The 17011-nt window shown below is 39.3% G+C and overlaps 3 protein-coding genes across 4 annotated transcripts; 1 reads left to right on the top strand and 2 right to left on the bottom strand.

Annotated features, from left to right (window-relative positions):
• Positions 1-728: 728 nt before the first annotated feature.
• On the bottom strand, positions 729-5359 carry LOC137950493 (cycloeucalenol cycloisomerase). Of its 2 annotated transcripts, XM_068796982.1 has the most exons (8): positions 5233-5359; positions 4974-5122; positions 4353-4436; positions 3866-3907; positions 3286-3396; positions 2260-2451; positions 1638-1735; positions 729-1016 (listed from the first exon to the last, which is right to left on the bottom strand). In XM_068796982.1, exons 1-8 carry the CDS (start codon positions 5237-5239, stop codon positions 842-844), a joined length of 858 nt encoding a protein of 285 aa, XP_068653083.1. In that variant the 5' UTR covers positions 5240-5359; the 3' UTR covers positions 729-841. The 2 variants fall into 2 exon arrangements, with proteins under 2 accessions (XP_068653083.1, XP_068653084.1); XM_068796983.1 differs by lacking the exon at positions 3286-3396.
• Positions 5360-8291: 2932 nt separating this feature from the next.
• On the top strand, positions 8292-11207 carry LOC137950222 (protein CHUP1, chloroplastic-like). The gene is made up of 4 exons (XM_068796607.1): positions 8292-8406; positions 8498-8559; positions 8953-9699; positions 10017-11207. The coding sequence occupies exons 1-4, from the start codon at positions 8292-8294 to the stop codon at positions 11016-11018; spliced, it is 1926 nt and encodes a 641-aa protein (XP_068652708.1). The 3' UTR covers positions 11019-11207.
• A 2411-nt stretch (positions 11208-13618) lies between these two features.
• Positions 13619-16041, bottom strand: LOC137950443 (protein NRT1/ PTR FAMILY 2.11-like). Its single transcript, XM_068796907.1, has 4 exons — positions 15916-16041; positions 15604-15821; positions 14934-15493; positions 13619-14759 (listed from the first exon to the last, which is right to left on the bottom strand). Exons 1-4 carry the CDS (start codon positions 15992-15994, stop codon positions 13862-13864), a joined length of 1755 nt encoding a protein of 584 aa, XP_068653008.1. The 5' UTR covers positions 15995-16041; the 3' UTR covers positions 13619-13861.
• Positions 16042-17011: the final 970 nt, after the last annotated feature.

Genomic DNA, 17011 nt, shown 5'->3' with positions numbered 1-17011 from the left:
ATCCGTATAGGGACCTCTGGCCCACAATGGACCTATTTAATGAACCCGACCAAACAGACTGAACCGAGTTCAAATTTTTGAAGCGAAACGACTCGCCATATTCGAGATTTCATTCCCAACAACCTCAGAAATAACCAGAGCCTAGGGGTGGGCCCAAGAAAACTTGCCCGAAAAGCTGTCGATCGTGTAACGTGAAGGAGGGCACCAGATGGCACGTTGCGGAAGGTAGAGGGACACAGTCATGAAATATATGGAATAGGCATCTTGGCGGTTCCGTGGCAGCCTCTCCAAAAGCCCTAGCTAGCTTTCCTCCCTTTTCTTGGTGGAGAAAAGCGGTTAGTTGAGTTGAATATTGTCACAAGGTCCGGAAGTCGGTTGGGCTTGGAGGGACGTGCCTTTGTCTCCGATTGGTGACTCGTTCCAAATGGCCAATAAGAAATCGTTTTGGTTGGTATTTGCTGTTTCGGGAATTGTCAAACTATTTCTATTTGGGACAATTGCTTGTCAACAACTCTGCTAGTTGAGTCTGATCGCACCTGATGCATTTCTTACATTCTTTTTGGATTTTACTTGGTCCAGTCACATTCCCATTAATGTGAGTCTCCACCAATATTCTATTATCACATTAATTACTTGAACTCAAAACTTTTTATGTAGAAATAATAATAATTTTGGGCTGGATGAAGACAATGGATGCTTCAATTTTACAACAAGCTGCAAAACGTTGAGTGAAAACTTTGAAGATCAACAACACTGATGGTCAATATTTGTTTTTTTAAGTTACTCCACAATAAAGTAATTGTTAATGTAAGGACCTAGTTAGTTGAGTACAAGATTGGATTTATGAGAACCATGGCAGACCTGGTTGAATACATTGTTTAGTATCAGTTAAAGAGACAATAGGTCCCAGAAATATGCGCCACAAATCTAGTACTATTGTGACCAGCATGGCTGCACCTAGAGCATCAATGGCCACTCTGGGTATGTCCCATGGATCTCCCGGTTTCTCATCTATCCTGCATATGTTGAAAAACAAACAAACCTAGAATTAGGAGGGCTTTGGGAAAATATTGAAGCAGGAAACTGTCAGAATCATATTTAAATTAAAAAAAAAAAAAAAAACATGCAGATGTGAAAATGCAAGTTTAGTGGGACCACAATAACAAACTCGATTCAGATGAATCGCCACTACAAAGACATGTCAAATGTAGAGATAGATACATACATAACCAGTATAGCAAGTGTTTATTCAAGCACACTCTCATGTCAGAGAATGAGTTCCTTGCGGTTTGGACTGTCAGAACCACTAGAGATGATGAGTTTCCTATGTTTCCAAAGGCAACTTCACTAGTATTGCTTATTTTCAATCTGAACTTCAGAGATCAGAATCAAATTCCTTATATGTTTTCATAAAAGAATGTGCACAACCACCCCTTAAAGGAGCTTCTCTAAGGTGGATAGGGCTCCAGGTCTTCTTGATAATGATCAATCCACAATCAAATAATCAGCCCAGCTAAAGGAAGCATGATAATCATGTGCAGAGAGACAAGAGAGATGCTATCACTGGATATGCACGGATTGATACCATGCCCCTTGACCATAAAAACAAAAAATAAAAAACAAAATTGACACCATACCTCAGAAACATAGGAAAGCTGACAAAAAAGTAGATTGCATAGAACAACGACCCCACAGTGTACATTGATGCCCGATCAACAAACTGATAATAGGGAAACTGCAAGATCAAAGAGTCATTCTCAGCATTAGTATATGTTACATGACAATCTAAAGAGACTTCCACAACCATAAGTGTCATGGTCAAGCAAGCTTTTACAACTATTACGCATTTAGCTGGTTTCTTCCTTTAACTTTTCTGGAAACATACATTTTGTAAGACAAGGATCAAGAGATATGCATAGAATACATTAAGTCATAGAGACGTCCAAATCCCACTGGTGTTAGCATTCTCCATTTTAACTTTATTTGACCCCCTTCATTCATTGACTCTGTTAATGACTAAAATAATGAACAGAGGAGGGATCCAATACTTCATACACAGAAGACATCAAACATACAAACTACATGAAGGAAGAAAGTTGCAATTTGAATACATATCATGTTAAGAGGAAAGAATAAATAACAGTGAAGATAATATTTAGAATAAACAAACAAAAAGCATTGGAGGAAGAAGGCCCAGAACCAGGATACAGTTACCACTTCTTTGGGGAGAAATAAGTATGAGCTCAAATGATCACTTACATTGGCAATAGCTAAAGTCTCCAAGTACGCTATGAAATAGGAAAGAGCAAATATCCAGGCAACCTCAGTCATCCACTGAATTGATTGAGGCAGGCTAGCTATAGAATGGCGAAGTCTACGAAGTGTCATATTTGACGTGACATGGTAAAATAGGAAACACACATGGGTAAGCAGAAATGTTGTGTGTGGCACCTACAAACCATGAAAAGATACACTACCATCAGCACATTACCGTATAAATTATGCATGCCAAAAAATAAATTAATTAAGCATGAGAGTGTCTGAGATATTTAGCCAAAAAAAGAAAAAAGTTTATTATTATCTGATAGTGTAGATTAATCACCTTCAGCAACACCAAGTTGAGTCATTCACTCGTATCACTTTTTATTTATAAACCAGAGTATATAATTAAAAATTATATTTCAATTGTTGGACCTGACATGTTATCAATAAGGGTGGAAAATATAATGGCACCCGAATGTTGCTAAAAATTGATTATAAAGGCCCCAAATGCAGATCGACAAAGGCAAGAGAAGCTCAAGTTCATAATATTTAGTAATCAAAGTTCAAATCCCTCCACCATGTGAATGTCATCTGCTTGAAATTAAACAACCAGATCCAGCAAAAATGGAGTTCTGTGTGTCAAAGGCCGTCTCAAAACAACAAAGAAGATGCCCTTAGATGTTCAGTCATGCCAGGAAATTGAAGCTCATTTTTATTCAGATTATAAATGCTTCGCTCAATGCATCAAATAAACTCCATTTGACTGTACTAAGGTCTTTATTCTGAAGCTTCTCCACAGAAACTTTTCCACTTGAAACTTTAATTGAAAAGTTTAATCCACTTCGGCCAGGAAGTTCAAGTTCAATGCAAAGATATGCTTCTTATATAATTTTGTTAAATTGAGTAATTTAACAAAATTAACAGAATATAAAGAAATTAATAAATAATAAATAACCAGATAGAATGCAAGTTATTAGAAACTAAAATAGAGAACCATATCTTGCAGAAATGAATATGCCGTACATTGTTCATCTTCCATGATGGAAAGGTGTAGGAAGCTCCAAGAACTGTGAAGAAATAATGAGTCCAGAAGTAATTCCCGACATAACTAAAGATAATAATCCAGAGACTGGCCTGCCACAGTAATTTATTTGTGAATGTACAAACAAATAAAAAAGAGTTACTTAAAACAGACAGTCCTGCATAGAAGCATCTCAGAAAGTTGTCATTATTTATTTCAATATTCTCAAACTATGGAAAGCACAGCATTTTCTGTAGGTAAAGCCTTCATTTACTAACAAGTACATGTACCTATGTAGACAATAGATAAACTCCCAAAATGAAGTCTTCCAAGGCTAAACCAGAAAAAACCGACTTTTGTACAAAGGAACCTAAATAAATTTCACACCAACAAAGTTCCCCCTACAATTGGCAAAGAATGTAACATCGCAGAAACAGGACAAGGGATCACATATATGTAGTAAATAAAATTTAAGTATGCTTCACACTTCACAGTGATAAACAACATTAATGGCATGTCAGAAAGAAAAACTATCACAGTTTTGTGTTTAATGTGGAAGAGATCAACAAGAGCAAAACCCACCTTGACCCAATACCGATCCTTCCAGCTCTTAGAGGTATCTACCTGCAACATATTGAAAACCTTATAACTATAATTATAAAACAATATAATAAATAAGAAAAAGGAAAAGAATAGAACAATCTAAAATATAACAATCAGTCATGGAGTGTGAACAAGAACCAGATCAAACTTCAGAACCAGTTGTTAGGGAAGGCCACTACAAACTAAAGATTTCCTTGATATACATCAAAATCATAATACATTCTGATATGCAGCATCAGCGAAGAAATTATATTTTCGATTAACATGGTAGTTAGCTCAGCAACTCAAAACATGGTTTTAAAACAGAGGGAAAAACAAATAAAATTAAAATGAGCATCTCAGAAATACCATAGGAAACATGCTCTTTCATATTTATTAGGGGGGGCAATGATTTTTTTCTGAAAACGGATCCAACAATCCACTAATGTAGAACCGGTGCAAAGACAAGCAGCAGATCAAAAGTTACCTTTGATACAAAAAGAACTGGTATCAAGAAAGATGGAACAGCAGAAACTAGTCCGAGAAGCAAGTACTCCAATTCACTGAAATTCTGCCAATTACCACAATCATAACCACATTAGCTGGTAATCTAACTAACATAGTTCTTTTCACCCAAACCACTGGAGATTGCAAAATTCGAAATAGCACAACAAACAACCAGATGCGGTGAGTCTTCATTTGGTCTTGCAATTGGTTATGTTATCAGAGAGAATAAGAAGACTTGCCTAAACAGTCAACGGCTCTAATGCTTAGAAATGCAAAATAACACTACATATCAAACATCAGCAATGACCTAGCAATTAACCACAATAACCTATCAAAGAGTCACATGAATTCGCCTTAATTCCAACGATACGTGGATCTCCAAATGCTACTTTCAAACGCCAACCAGATTCCACCAACGAAATTTCTCTATTTATAAATACATTTCCTAAACATAAAAAATAAAAAGAAAAAGAAATTCTCACTTAAAATGTAGCAACTACAGTTGGGAGTAGAACATCCACAGCCAAATATCCAGACATAATCCATTACCCAAGTAAGAAAAAAAATAAAGATTAAAGAAAAACTCAAAATAAAGGAACACCTCGTATAATTTGTAGGGAACAACAATTCCCAGACAGAGTGTGAGCCAAAAAGGCGTGTAAAGTAGGAAGAAGAGCTCCCCCCATCTCTTGCTCGGATTAGGAGCTAACCACAAGCTGTTACAAGAATTACTGCTCGTAGTCTTTGCTTCTGCACATACATCACCCAGACGTCAGCGGAGAAAGCCCCGAGTTCCATTTCTCCAAGCAAAATTGGAATACAAAAAGATGCAAAATCCAAAGCAAGGGTGTAAATAGTACCGCCCATTTTCTCGCTCCAGTATGTAGCAGCGGATCTCGGAAGTCTGAGACCACTTGTCCAGGTGTCTGCCCTGGACTTTCTCCAGTCTCTAGTCTCGAGTCTGTAAATTCCTCAGTCTCTGCTTCCCACCCTCCTTTAAACTGTTGGAAGAGTCGTCAAAGCCAGAAGGAAAGAAGGTGCGCCCAACTTCTGGACCCCGCCGAACACATCATCTTGGCGGGCATGTGAATGGATTGAGTCGAACATGAATCTCTGATCCGATTTTGAAATATCGGAATATTTTAAGTTCGGATCTTGGTGTTACGATTGGCCAAATAACGAATTGCACAAATGTCTCGATTTTTTTACTCAACACAAAGAAGGAAAAAAAGAAGTTACTTGTAGTTGTCGAGGCAAGATGGCTGTCCAAAACTTTGATTTAGTGAGGTTTTTTACCATTCTATCCTTCATATTTTACACAATGACGTTGGCTTAAAATTCACAAAAAATAATTTTCTAAGCAGAAATAATAGTTACTAAATAAATTATTTAAATATGATAATGCTTATGTACATTTTATTTATATATAAAAAAATTAAAAATAAATATTTCTTTATAAATGACGAGGACAGTTTTAGAATTTTACATTAAGACCAAAAAAAGTCGAGAGACATGGATATTTAGGGTATGTATGAGAATTTGACCATTATTATTCCAAATAAATAGTCAATAAAAATAAGAATTTGATTATTATTTTATTTTTACTAACTATTTTTAAGAATAATAATAATTAAATTCTATTTTTTTCTTTTCGATAGGTTCCAAAAAGAACTTTAGAGATAAGTAAAGGGCACTTTTAGAGGATTGAAAAGAAGATAGATGAGATGGGACCAGCCTCCAGCCCTTTGCTAGTACATGCACATCTAAGTATATTCTTATATAGTCCGATACTTCTTACATGGAAGATAATGTGGCATTTCGCTAATGTGGCGGGTAACATGTCGTTAGGCTCTTCATGTGTTGATGTGGCATGATGACGTGGTATCACATAAGATGTCAAAGCCTAGAGATCACTTTTGACTATACATATATATATATATAGTTGACTGGTTAAAGTTAAGTATTTATGATATTAAGTTAAAAAGTTGATTATTTGTGTTATTATTTAAGAAAAATTAAAACCAACCGTGATATACAACCATAACAATTACATCCACTTTATTTACCCACTATCTTTTACATAAAACGAACCATGGTTGCAGAAATCATGGCTGATAAAACACCATGCATTCGACTCGCTTGGTTTGGTTTGGTTTGGTTTAGTTTGGCTGGCAAAGCGAGGAGGGGGGCAGGGACATGTTTTTACCCATTTACACCCCTAAGAGGAAAACAAAAATACTGCCAATACCCCAAATCAAATCCCGGTTACAAGCGTGACAAAGCTGGAATATTCACTACTATACTATGATGTTTTAAAATATAAATAAATGAAAATCTAATTTATGATGTTTTAGAATTTTCATAAAGGAAGATTCGCATTCCCCACCGAATGAAATCTACCTCATCTTCCACCAAACAAAAGATTGACACAATTGAAGGTGGAGAAACAATTTCAAGGATTACATCAATGACTCGATCAATATTTCAACTATGGTGCCACATTAAGCCACTTGTAAAGCTTGAATTTCACATGAATCTTGCAATAACGTGTAAGTGGTTGAACCATGCGAACTAATTAAGGATCTTTTGAACTAATCACTTGTTGGATTAACTCTAAATTGGCATCAAGATCAAGAGAGCTTAGATTAAGGGGAAAACCCAACTGCATTTTGGCGATTATTTATATTTTCAATTACATCTTTGTGTATCCATGCATGAAATGGCTCGTGAGAAAGCTACTTTTCCAAGTGGAAACATTTTTTTCTTTTTTTACTCAACTGTCTCCATTTGTCTCATCTTTAAATGGTTTTTTATTCCCAACTTGGATGATCCAGAACTACAAGCAGTAGCCACCATTTTTGTCTTTTCAGTTTTACCGCACAGGAGCCGATCGATGGAGTTGGTTCGAATCCATAATAATCCTAAAAAACTGGATTTCTTATCACCTTAACTGTATTACTGGAAATGGGTCTCTGTTTTTTTTGGTCTTTCTTGAATTTCATGGCTGATAAAAGCCTAACGTTTATAGATAATTTGTAACTTCATATTACTGCTGAAGCTTAATCCATCTAAAGATGAGATTAAATTCTGTTCCATGGTTGGGGAATGAATCTAGAGAAGGCATCGACAGTCCCGTCTGTCTAAATGGTTTTCAGTTAGCCCAAATAGGGCGAGAACAAAAAAGTGGGTCAAGAAAGCGAAGGCACCTGAGAATAGGAAACGCACTGTTTCATAATCCGGATTTGTTTTTTAATCCAAGTCGGGAACGAAACAAATGGGAGAAATCTAAGGCGCAGAAGTACGCGCGCTGGAACCGGATGCCCATATTTTTGAAAACGGTTCCGTGGTGGCACTGGCTTTCCCTGTTGGTTGGTGCTGTTGACAGAAAGAAAAATAGAGATTTCGATAGATACGTCTGCCATAAATATAAAACCTCCCTTCTCACACGCATCCACTGAAAAGAGAAGATATGGGTACCTCTCTGCTTTCTGTTTTCTTCCGTTTCTTCCACCTAAACAACGTTTTGGACGAAAACCGAAACGTGTCTCGTGCACCAGATTGTTCTGCGTTTGTTCTTGTTTTTCCCATCGATTCAGCGGCGGAGCAATAGAGAAACTTTCTGAGTTGGGTTTGATTCCGTTCAACCTCTCAAGGATGTGGTTGTTGTTGATGTTGTACTCCAATTTGTTTCTGTGATTTCGGACAAACGAATCATGGGAAGTGTTTGCTTTTTTGGTAGGAAGGAAGGTGATTGCTTATGTGAATGTCGATGGCGGAAGAGGAGGTATTGAATTTGATGAAGAAGACAGAAGGCGTTGGATAGACCCTTTTGTTGTTTTCATATCGGATTTGATAGGTGCTGCTCTAGATATAATTAAGGGAGAGAACAGAGAAGACTATGCTGCCAATCGAGAGTGAGATGATGAGACCCATCTTATTAAAATTGAGCGTTGCTTTAGCTCTTACGGTTGCTGGCTATCTCTACTCTCATCTCAGAAGCAAGAGAGTCTTGCCATCCCTTCCCCCGCCCCCAGGTATCTGTGTAATCTTCGTTTCCTCCGCCGTTGTTCCCTTCTTTTCTGTTCGCGCGCTTGTTGCAGAATGATCACACTGGTTTTTGTTTAGGTGGGAAGGTCGATGGAGGACCTGGGCTGAAGGAAATACGGTACTCCAGTACGCATGAGAAAGTATGTATCTGATCTCACAGCCATATACAGTCTGCCTCTTTATAGCAAGTTATATCCTTTAGCTTTATTCTTTGAGAGCTCCATTGACATATTTTCCGTTTTCTGTCCTAGATCATCGAAATTCTTGTTCTAGATTGGGTGTTTTATAATTCAATTTCCTGCCTAACCTTTAGGATCATGGGATTCCCTAAATTTTTTTTTGTTTTGAATTATCATATACGTCTTTCAATTTTCTTCTAGCCTTTTATGAGTCATTTTTAGCTCTTGATTCTATAGGTTTTTGCTGCCATTGGTAAAATATTGCAGTTTACCTGAACCCATTTGTAAAATTTAAATTATTTTTCTGTTATGGATCTTGTCTTTCTGAAGCTGTGCCACCATTTCTTTTCGCAGGAAGAAGGTCCTAGGAATGCTTTTAAGCCTGGATTGGTTGTATTCTCTTCTTCAAGTAAAATTTCTGGTGGTGAAGAGAATCTCCTCTTGCCAGAATTCAATGATCTTGTACAGAAAGATTTCGAATCAACCTGTATTTCACCTACAATGGCTGAAGTGGATGCCTATGCGCAGAAGAGCAAACTTGTCGGTGATCCACTCGAGCAAGAAGTTATTAACCTTCGTAGCATGGTTAGAGTCCTTGGTGAGAGGGAGAGAAATTTAGAAATCCAGTTGCTTGAGTATTATGGTCTGAAAGAACAAGAGTTGGCCGTTCGAGAGCTAGGAAATCGATTGAAGATAAACAACATGGAAGCTAAATTCTTCACCCTTAAGATAGAATCCTTACAGGCTGAGAACAAGAGGCTTGAGGCTCAAGTATCTGAACATGCAAAAGTTATTGCAGAGCTTGAATCAGCAAGAGGTAAGATAAAGCAGCTTAAAAGGAAGATTAAAACAGATGGTGAACAAAGCAGGGATCAGCTCAGTCTCCTTCAACAGAGAGTAACCGCCTTACAAGAAGAGGAAAGTCGAGTGGCCAAACTTGATGCAGAAGTTTTGAAGAAGGTTCAAATGTTGAAGAGCTTGGAGGATGAATTGATGGAGCTCAAGAATGAAAATTCAAAATTGCAGTGCGAGAATTCGGAGTTGGCAACGAAATTGGAGTCGACCCAAATCCTTGCCTCTTCAGTTTTTGAGGACCCAGAGGTACAATTTAGTTATCCACTTGGTCTTCTGATATTCAGTTTTAGACAGGCAAAGATAAGATCAGACTAGGGAAAATAAACAATTAAAAGAATTAAAAACCGTAAAGCATATTGGTAGCAAGACAGAACTCTTGAAGACTCCATTAGTTCATTTTCCTGACTTAACAAGCAGACAACAGGTATAATGTCTCTACCATAAGTGGAACAGAGAAAGGAAATAAAAAATAATGAAATATTACTTTAATGAAATCAGATTCCGTATTGAGTTTCACACTGGGTTACAATATTTATCAAATCAACATAATTTTTTTTTCTCAGGTCACGCGCATGGAGGAAGAAATCAAGCATTTACAGGACTCTAATAGTGAATTAGAGAAGGAAATTGAGCGGCTCCAAACAGATAGGTGTACTGATGTTGAAGAACTAGTTTATCTCAGATGGGTCAATGCCTGTTTGAGGTATGAGCTTAGGAATTATCAACCTTCTCCTGGCAAAACTGCAGCAAAAGATCTTAGTAAAACCTTGAGCCCGAAATCCGAGGAAAAGGCCAAACAGCTTATACTCGAATATGCAAATTCAAGGGCTGGTGAGAACACCTATAGGCTAATAGACTTTGATTCAGAGTGTGGTTCTTCATCCCATGCATCTACCCTTACAGAGGCTGGTGAACTCGATGATTTTTTGTGTGACAATTCAACACAGAACCGAAGCAGCAGCTCAAGCTCAAGCAAATCCAAGTTATTTAGTAAACTCAAGAGATTGGTTTCAAGAAAGGAAGGCCATCACCATCACCAGCATCAGCACCAGCGTAATAGTGTTAGCAGCAACAGGCTTTCTGCTGTGGATGGAACTGATTCAAGCTCTGTTTTTTCAGAGAGACGAGCATCCATTTCTATTATATCTTCCAGAGAATCCACGGGGAATAATCCAAACGACAGAGTTTCTTCATATGAGAACAGGAAATCCAAATCAAAATCTTTTACCAATTTAAGAATACTGGATATGGGGACAAAAGAGAAAGCAGGTGTCTCCGTTGGTACTGTGAGTTCGTATTCAGATATCCAGAGCCTGAGGAAACTAAGCTCTGTCGGAAACACAGAGACCACTGACGGAGATGGACATGATGATTTGGGATCACAACGTGGGTACAAAGAAATGATATTAGGTGAAGGGGGTGCCATGGAATCAGTTGAAGACTGTAGGTTGAACAGTAGTCATGATACTCCAGAGAAGCTGGAGCTGAAGAAATATGCACAAGCGCTGAAAAGTTCCAGAGCGTGTTTGAATGTGTCAAAGAGGCCACGGTCATTTGCCTATTGATGTGTATGGAACGTAATCCTGCCATGTCTTTATCTGGCAATACATTTTGTTGAAATTGCCAGGCTCGGGTAAATCATCTGAATAAGCTTTGTTTATCAATACTGAAACTAGGAGCATGTCCCTTGTATATGGGCATAAAAGTGGACATAGCAGTCTTCCTAATCAAGCTTTGCCTTATAAAACCGTGTTTTTATTAATGGGAGTTTCTATACCACATCTGCAAAAGTCTGAAGCTAAAAAAAGAAAAGAAAAAAAAAAAGGAAGATTAATATGTGCCGTTTCAGCAGAAATGGCAGCAAAGCAGGAAGCAAGACGAAGAAAACAGAAATTGCCGAGAGCGAGAGAGCTATTTACATTTCCTCTTCGTATCTTTTTAGCTCTTTGGTTGTTTCTGATTATCTCTTTAATTCTTCCTCTGATTGTTTCCTTTGTTTCCAAGTCGATTCTTTCACAACAAATCGGAAAAAAATAAAATAACGGAGAATTGGAAACTGACTAGCAGGTTTCCGGCGCAAAACGCTCGCTCTCCGAGAACTGGTACGTGCCTGCCTTTGCTGGTTCCTGGAAGAACACATCTAACTGTAATTTCATGGCGGCGCATTGACGAACAGACAGAAAGTATCGAAGTGCAAAGCACTCATGTCCATCTATAGTTGAAGTTGAAGGGATCTTTGAAGTTGTCTGGATCCGTGTGAAGGTAGCCTAAAAATACTCAAAACTGATAAACATTGGCGGTTACCGTTGGAACTAGATCGGAACAGGTGGTTGTATCGGTTGAGATGAAATCAGCTACAAAATTGATAGCGCATACGGGTAGCCATGAACGGTGAGTTCAGATTTTGCTTGAACATCAACTTTCAAAGACATTAATCCCCTTTGATCATTTTTCTATATAAATAGTCCCGTTCGTCCTCTCGGTACACGTTAGATCGGCTCGAAAAAACTCAGTTCAATTTAGTTTTTACCATAGCTCAAACTTGAAATAAGGTTCAATATAATAAATCAAACTAGAGATTTTTCATGTTCAGCTTGTTACCTCGTGAGCCGTTAAGATAGATTTAGTTGGTTGATAGTTGTTCTATTTACCTCAAACCTCAAAGACGATCGATCATGCTACCTGTTGGTTCCTTCAATATCTAATGTTGTTGTTTGTTAATGAAATAAATACTATTGATGGAGGTGTTTGTTCTTTTTTTTAGGTCTATTAAATTGGTTATTATACATTAGTATACTCCATTATAAAGTCTTGGAGTCCTCTCTAATAGCTCGAAGTTCATCACAATATTTTTTTTTAAGTTTTAAATGTAGGTTAGAACTCAAACTCAGCTAAATTTTTTGGGCTCGAGCTCGATTCCAATTTTATGCTTGAGTTTGAGTTCAACGTATTCAGATCAAGTCAAACTCGAACATATACAGGTTCGAGTTTGGCACAGCTCGCTACCACCCCTAGTACACATATTTGTTACCATTGGAACAATTGCTTTAGAAAACAAAGACATTTGGTCCCATTTAGGGGCATTGATGGGTTGATTATTAATTAGGTCAAGGATGCGGACCCAACTTGGATTTTTTGGCCTTGTGAGATTTGGGTCAATTTACTTAAAATTAATAAATAAATAAAATATATTAATTATAAATTCCATAATTAGGTATGCTTTTGTCTTTGTTGAGCTAGACCAAATCTTGCAATTTCGAGCCATTTAACCACATCCATTCGGTCCTATGTTAAATTTGAACTCGTCCAGCTTATAACCTTGGTTGGTTTGAGTCAAATAATCTAATTAAATTAAGGTCGGGTCTAATTTTGCTACCCTTAAAATTTCAATTGTTTAATTAAAAAACTACATAATGAATCCAACTAGAACACTAACCATGATAATCAATGTCTTATTAGCTCTTTGGAGATCATTGTTGAAACATCGTTAAACCCTAAGCCACCTTTAGTGCTTCTTCCACTATTTAAGATGAAAGGAGCGAATTCATGTGCATAGATAAACTAGGGTTCTATAAGTGCCTTTTTCCAAGAAAAATAAGAAAAAGTCTTTCTAGCTATTTCTCTTTGTATTTATCCTTATCCCTGTTGCACACTATGTCCTGATACCAATCTCAACTCAATGTAAAATAGGGTTCAATTTAACATCTTATAGAATTTTGTTTTACCGCTCCATGTTGTGAACTCAATAGCAAGTCGAGTCATTCTGAGGTGACGTGGCTGAGTCATTGAGTTATTAAGTTATTTGTTTTTATTTTAATTTATATTTTAATTTATTATTTTGGATTTGCCCCAGAGATGTTGAAGAGATTCTGCGTACTTCATCAGGCGACTGTCCAGCTGGGTTCGGCAAGGCAGTTGTCATTCACCAAATTGCCACGGTAGCCATGGAATCAGTTACGGTGTTGCGTCTCAATGTGGCTTCCCATTTCTTCTTTTGCCTACCTCACATTAGTTTCTCACGATTTCTGTGGTTATTCATGGGATTTTGGTGACGGAAGCGGGATTCAGTTTGCAGGAAACGGGATCTGTGGGGGGTTTAATCGTGTAGTAGAAGATCAAAATCACTGGGTCGAACAATTGTACAGCTCCATTAAAGGACATGAAAGTTAGAAACCACTGGAAATTTCAATTTTCTTTTTAATTTAGCACAATTATCTCCCCAGCAGAAAGAATCTTCACTCCAAGACAAGAAATGCTGAAGGGACTGTTCTCCGTCGTCTTTAGTTGTGGCGTGTGTTCTGGAGAAAATCTTCACTCCGGACCAGAAATTTTCAATGAACTGTCCTCTGTCGTCTTTAATTGTGGCGTGTGTTTGGGAGAATTTTTTTTTCCTTGAACAAATCTCAAATCAAACGGGAGAAGCTTTAGTTTTGTTGCTCGCCATTTCAATCTCTTCAAAATCTGTATCAACTCCCTTGTATCTGTACCAACGAGCACAGATAAGAAAATATACGAAATTCACGATCCCAAGCCCAGCAATGGTGAAGTAGAAATATTCCAGTCTCCCTTTGTTTAGATCCTCAGGCAGCCATTTGACACGCCCGGCTCTCTCTGTGGCTCTGTGAATGGCAGTCACCAGGAAACTGCTTAGGTAATTCGATCCTGCCATTCCCAGAAATATAAGCGACCCAGCAACGCTCCTCCTGTTCTCCGGAAACTGCTTGTAGTAGAACTCGAGCTGCGCCACAGAGCCAAACGCCTCGGAGAGGCCAGTGATCATCAGTTGAGGGACCAGCCAAAGACTGGACATGGCGGAGATCTGCCCTCCACCGTCGGCAGTCCCAAGAGTTGGGTGGTGCAGCGCGACGCTTCTCCGGTGCTTCTCCACCAAGCCGGATACCACCATGGCCACTACTGTCAGGAAGGCCCCTATTCCCATCCTCTGTAACAAAGTGATCCCTCCTTCCCGGCCGGTGATCTTTCGGATGGCGGGCACGATCATCCGGTCGTAGATCGGAATCCAGAGTGTGAGAGCGAACATGGAGAAGACGATAAACGAGGCTGCGGGGATCTCGAATCTTTTTCCGAGTCTTCGGTCGGATTGAAGAGCCTGGACTACGACGTAAGTTTGTTGCTGAACGACAGCTACAGAGAAGAGAATACCGGCCGCCCAGATGGGCATCACTCGTACGATGCATTTCACCTCTTCCACTTGTTGGATGCCACAGAGACGCCATGGATTGGCCGGAGATCCGTCGGCGGTGATCTCATCCTTGTCGGTGATTATGGCAGCCTTGTCCAGACACCTGTCATCATTATCACGTAATAGTAAATTTACTCAGAACCTTAAGAAATAAATTATCAGAGTTGATAATAGAGGAAATGAACCCAACCGAGCTCCGTTTAAAACAATTATAAATTATTTTTTTAAAAATAAAAAAAATTCTTAATTTGTGATTGGATCAGCTTAGAGATATTACCTGAACTGATTCGTATAGGGAAGCTTAGAGACGAGGGAACTGCTGTGTGGCGGATTGAAGAGACTTTGTTCCGGCTGTTGTGAATTCTTCAGTCCTCTCTTCTTAATGGCCGCCACTGCAACCTGTGCTACACTCGAGAAGGGGCTGCCCTCCGGCTCCACCTTCACGTAGATACCATCCCCCACGAAGAAGAAGGTGCAGGACAAGAACATAAGCACAGCTGGGATGGCCAACCCCAGACTCCAGCTCACTTTCACTTGAACCCAAACGATCAGCGTCAGCGCCACCATCATCGCGAAGGTGAACGTGAAGAAGTACCAGTTGAAGAAGCTGTTGACGCCCTGCTTGCCGGAATCCGTCGTGGGATCGAACTGGTCGGCACCGAAGGCGAGGTTGCACGACCGGATGCCGCCGGCGCCTATTACCAGGAATCCAAGACCTGTTAGAAGGAAGACCAGTTGGTACGTTGTTGGGCCACTGCAGGCGTCCGTTCCATCTGTGACACAGTGTGGAGGGTGTAATTTGGGCACTGCTGCAGTCAGCATGAATAGGATCATCCCCTGGGACGCAGAGAAGCAACAGGCATTCGACGTTCATGAGTATATGACAACAGTTTTGACATGTTCTGGTTCATCAGAATGTCGAGGTGCCAGGAGAAGACGAAAAATACCAATAGAGAAGCTACAGAAGCGAAGCCCAGGGTTTTGAATCGGCCGAAGTATGCATCGGAAAGGAAGGCCCCGATCATGGGAGACAGATTGCAGGTGCCGTTCCAGACGTTTATAAGGGTAGCTGCGGTCACTCTCTTCAAGTTGAACACAGTAGTCAGATACACCATGAGATTCGTGGACGTCCCAATCGTCCCAAGCTTCTCAAACGTCTCATTTCCTGAAAAAAAAAAATTGTCCGTTAGAAAAATTAACTAACAGGGTGGAACCCTGAATCCGAAACCAAAAATGAGAAGTCGAATGGATAAACCCACCGATGATGTATGGCATGACTTTGATCCCTCTGTACTTCTTCTTGGGCTCCTCCGGAGGAGATTTTTGAGGGCTCTCCATTATCACGGCCGACGCTACTGATCAGTTCTTCCTCTACTTAAAACAGATAGAGGAAGAAGAAGAAGAAACGGAAGAGTCGATCGAGTTGCAGAAAGCACGGGCAATGAGGTTTTAAAAGGGGTGGGTGGGATTACATCAGCATCAAATAATTGAAGGTGGAGCAGAAAAAGATAAACAAAGTTGAATATTATATTGTACAGTTCGGAGTTAGACAGAAGAAATTTCGATCCACCACTTGCAATTTTGGGGCAGTGGAAATGACCTGTGGCCAGGCCGAAGCCATCGAAGGATGGATGAGAGAGACTGCGATCTGTTGGTTTCTGAGGAGAAAGGAGCCTGTGGGAGACTGCGACAATGCACAAACACGGTTGGCTACTCTGGTTTCATGCAAGTTCGAGCGAAATTTTTACCTATTAATAAGTTTTATGTTTATAAAAATTAGCAAGACAAATCAATTTTTTTACCCGATCCCTTCTGCGTTGGACTTGTGCCTCTTCTCTCGGTTAACTGTGTCTGGTTAAACCAGATTAGGTAACTACGGTTGTGAGACGACAGGTATTTTCCCAGTGTCACTGTCGTTTAGATATTAAATAATCGGGAGCTTGTTTTTTCCTGAGATTTTCTATACGCTTTCGTTGATCCTCTCAATCTCTAATCTGAAGATTATCAAGACACTTTCTTACGGGATTCTCCTCTATCACTTGTTCTGAAACGTATTTTATTTGCAGAAAAAAAAAAAAGAGAAATCCGGTGCAGGTCGGTCATGGCGTTCCAGACCCTTTTAACCCAGAAATATTTAACATCAATCGCTTTCCCTTTCGCTCGACCTTCCTGCCCACCGCTGATCGATCGACTTACTGGAAGCAGTTAAGATTGCGAGGCCAAACTTGACCAGAAACCGCAGATGCATTAGCCAGGAATATCCACTCATCCAGATCCATAAAATGGCCACCGAAAGTATTGTCATTCAGTTTGGCTTCCTCTGGAAATGGTTTTGTCTCATTTGTGGAGAAGACT

This window comes from Aristolochia californica, unplaced genomic scaffold, assembly GCF_029961685.1.
Source record: "Aristolochia californica isolate CCGP_79_NKW_82.1479 unplaced genomic scaffold, dmAriCali1.0.hap1 SCAF_14, whole genome shotgun sequence".
Classification (NCBI taxonomy): Eukaryota; Viridiplantae; Streptophyta; class Magnoliopsida; order Piperales; family Aristolochiaceae; genus Aristolochia; species Aristolochia californica.
This window is presented reverse-complemented; position numbering and strand designations above follow the sequence as displayed.

Coding starts and splice junctions, on each gene's coding strand:
- LOC137950493 (XM_068796982.1), bottom strand. Junction 2,452..3,285: donor CATCATGGAAGATGAACAAT/GTACGGCATATT, acceptor CATGGTTTGTAG/GTGCCACACACAACATTTCT. Junction 1,017..1,637: donor AGCTTTCCTATGTTTCTGAG/GTATGGTGTCAA, acceptor CAACATATGCAG/GATAGATGAGAAACCGGGAG.
- LOC137950222 (XM_068796607.1), top strand. CDS start 8,292: ATGATGAGACCCATCTTATTAAAATTGAGCGTTGCTTTAGCTCTTACG. Junction 8,560..8,952: donor ACTCCAGTACGCATGAGAAA/GTATGTATCTGA, acceptor TTCTTTTCGCAG/GAAGAAGGTCCTAGGAATGC. Junction 9,700..10,016: donor CAGTTTTTGAGGACCCAGAG/GTACAATTTAGT, acceptor TTTTTTTCTCAG/GTCACGCGCATGGAGGAAGA.
- LOC137950443 (XM_068796907.1), bottom strand. CDS start 15,994: ATGGAGAGCCCTCAAAAATCTCCTCCGGAGGAGCCCAAGAAGAAGTAC. Junction 15,822..15,915: donor AGTCATGCCATACATCATCG/GTGGGTTTATCC, acceptor TTTTTTTTTCAG/GAAATGAGACGTTTGAGAAG. Junction 15,494..15,603: donor CTTCTGTAGCTTCTCTATTG/GTATTTTTCGTC, acceptor TCTGCGTCCCAG/GGGATGATCCTATTCATGCT.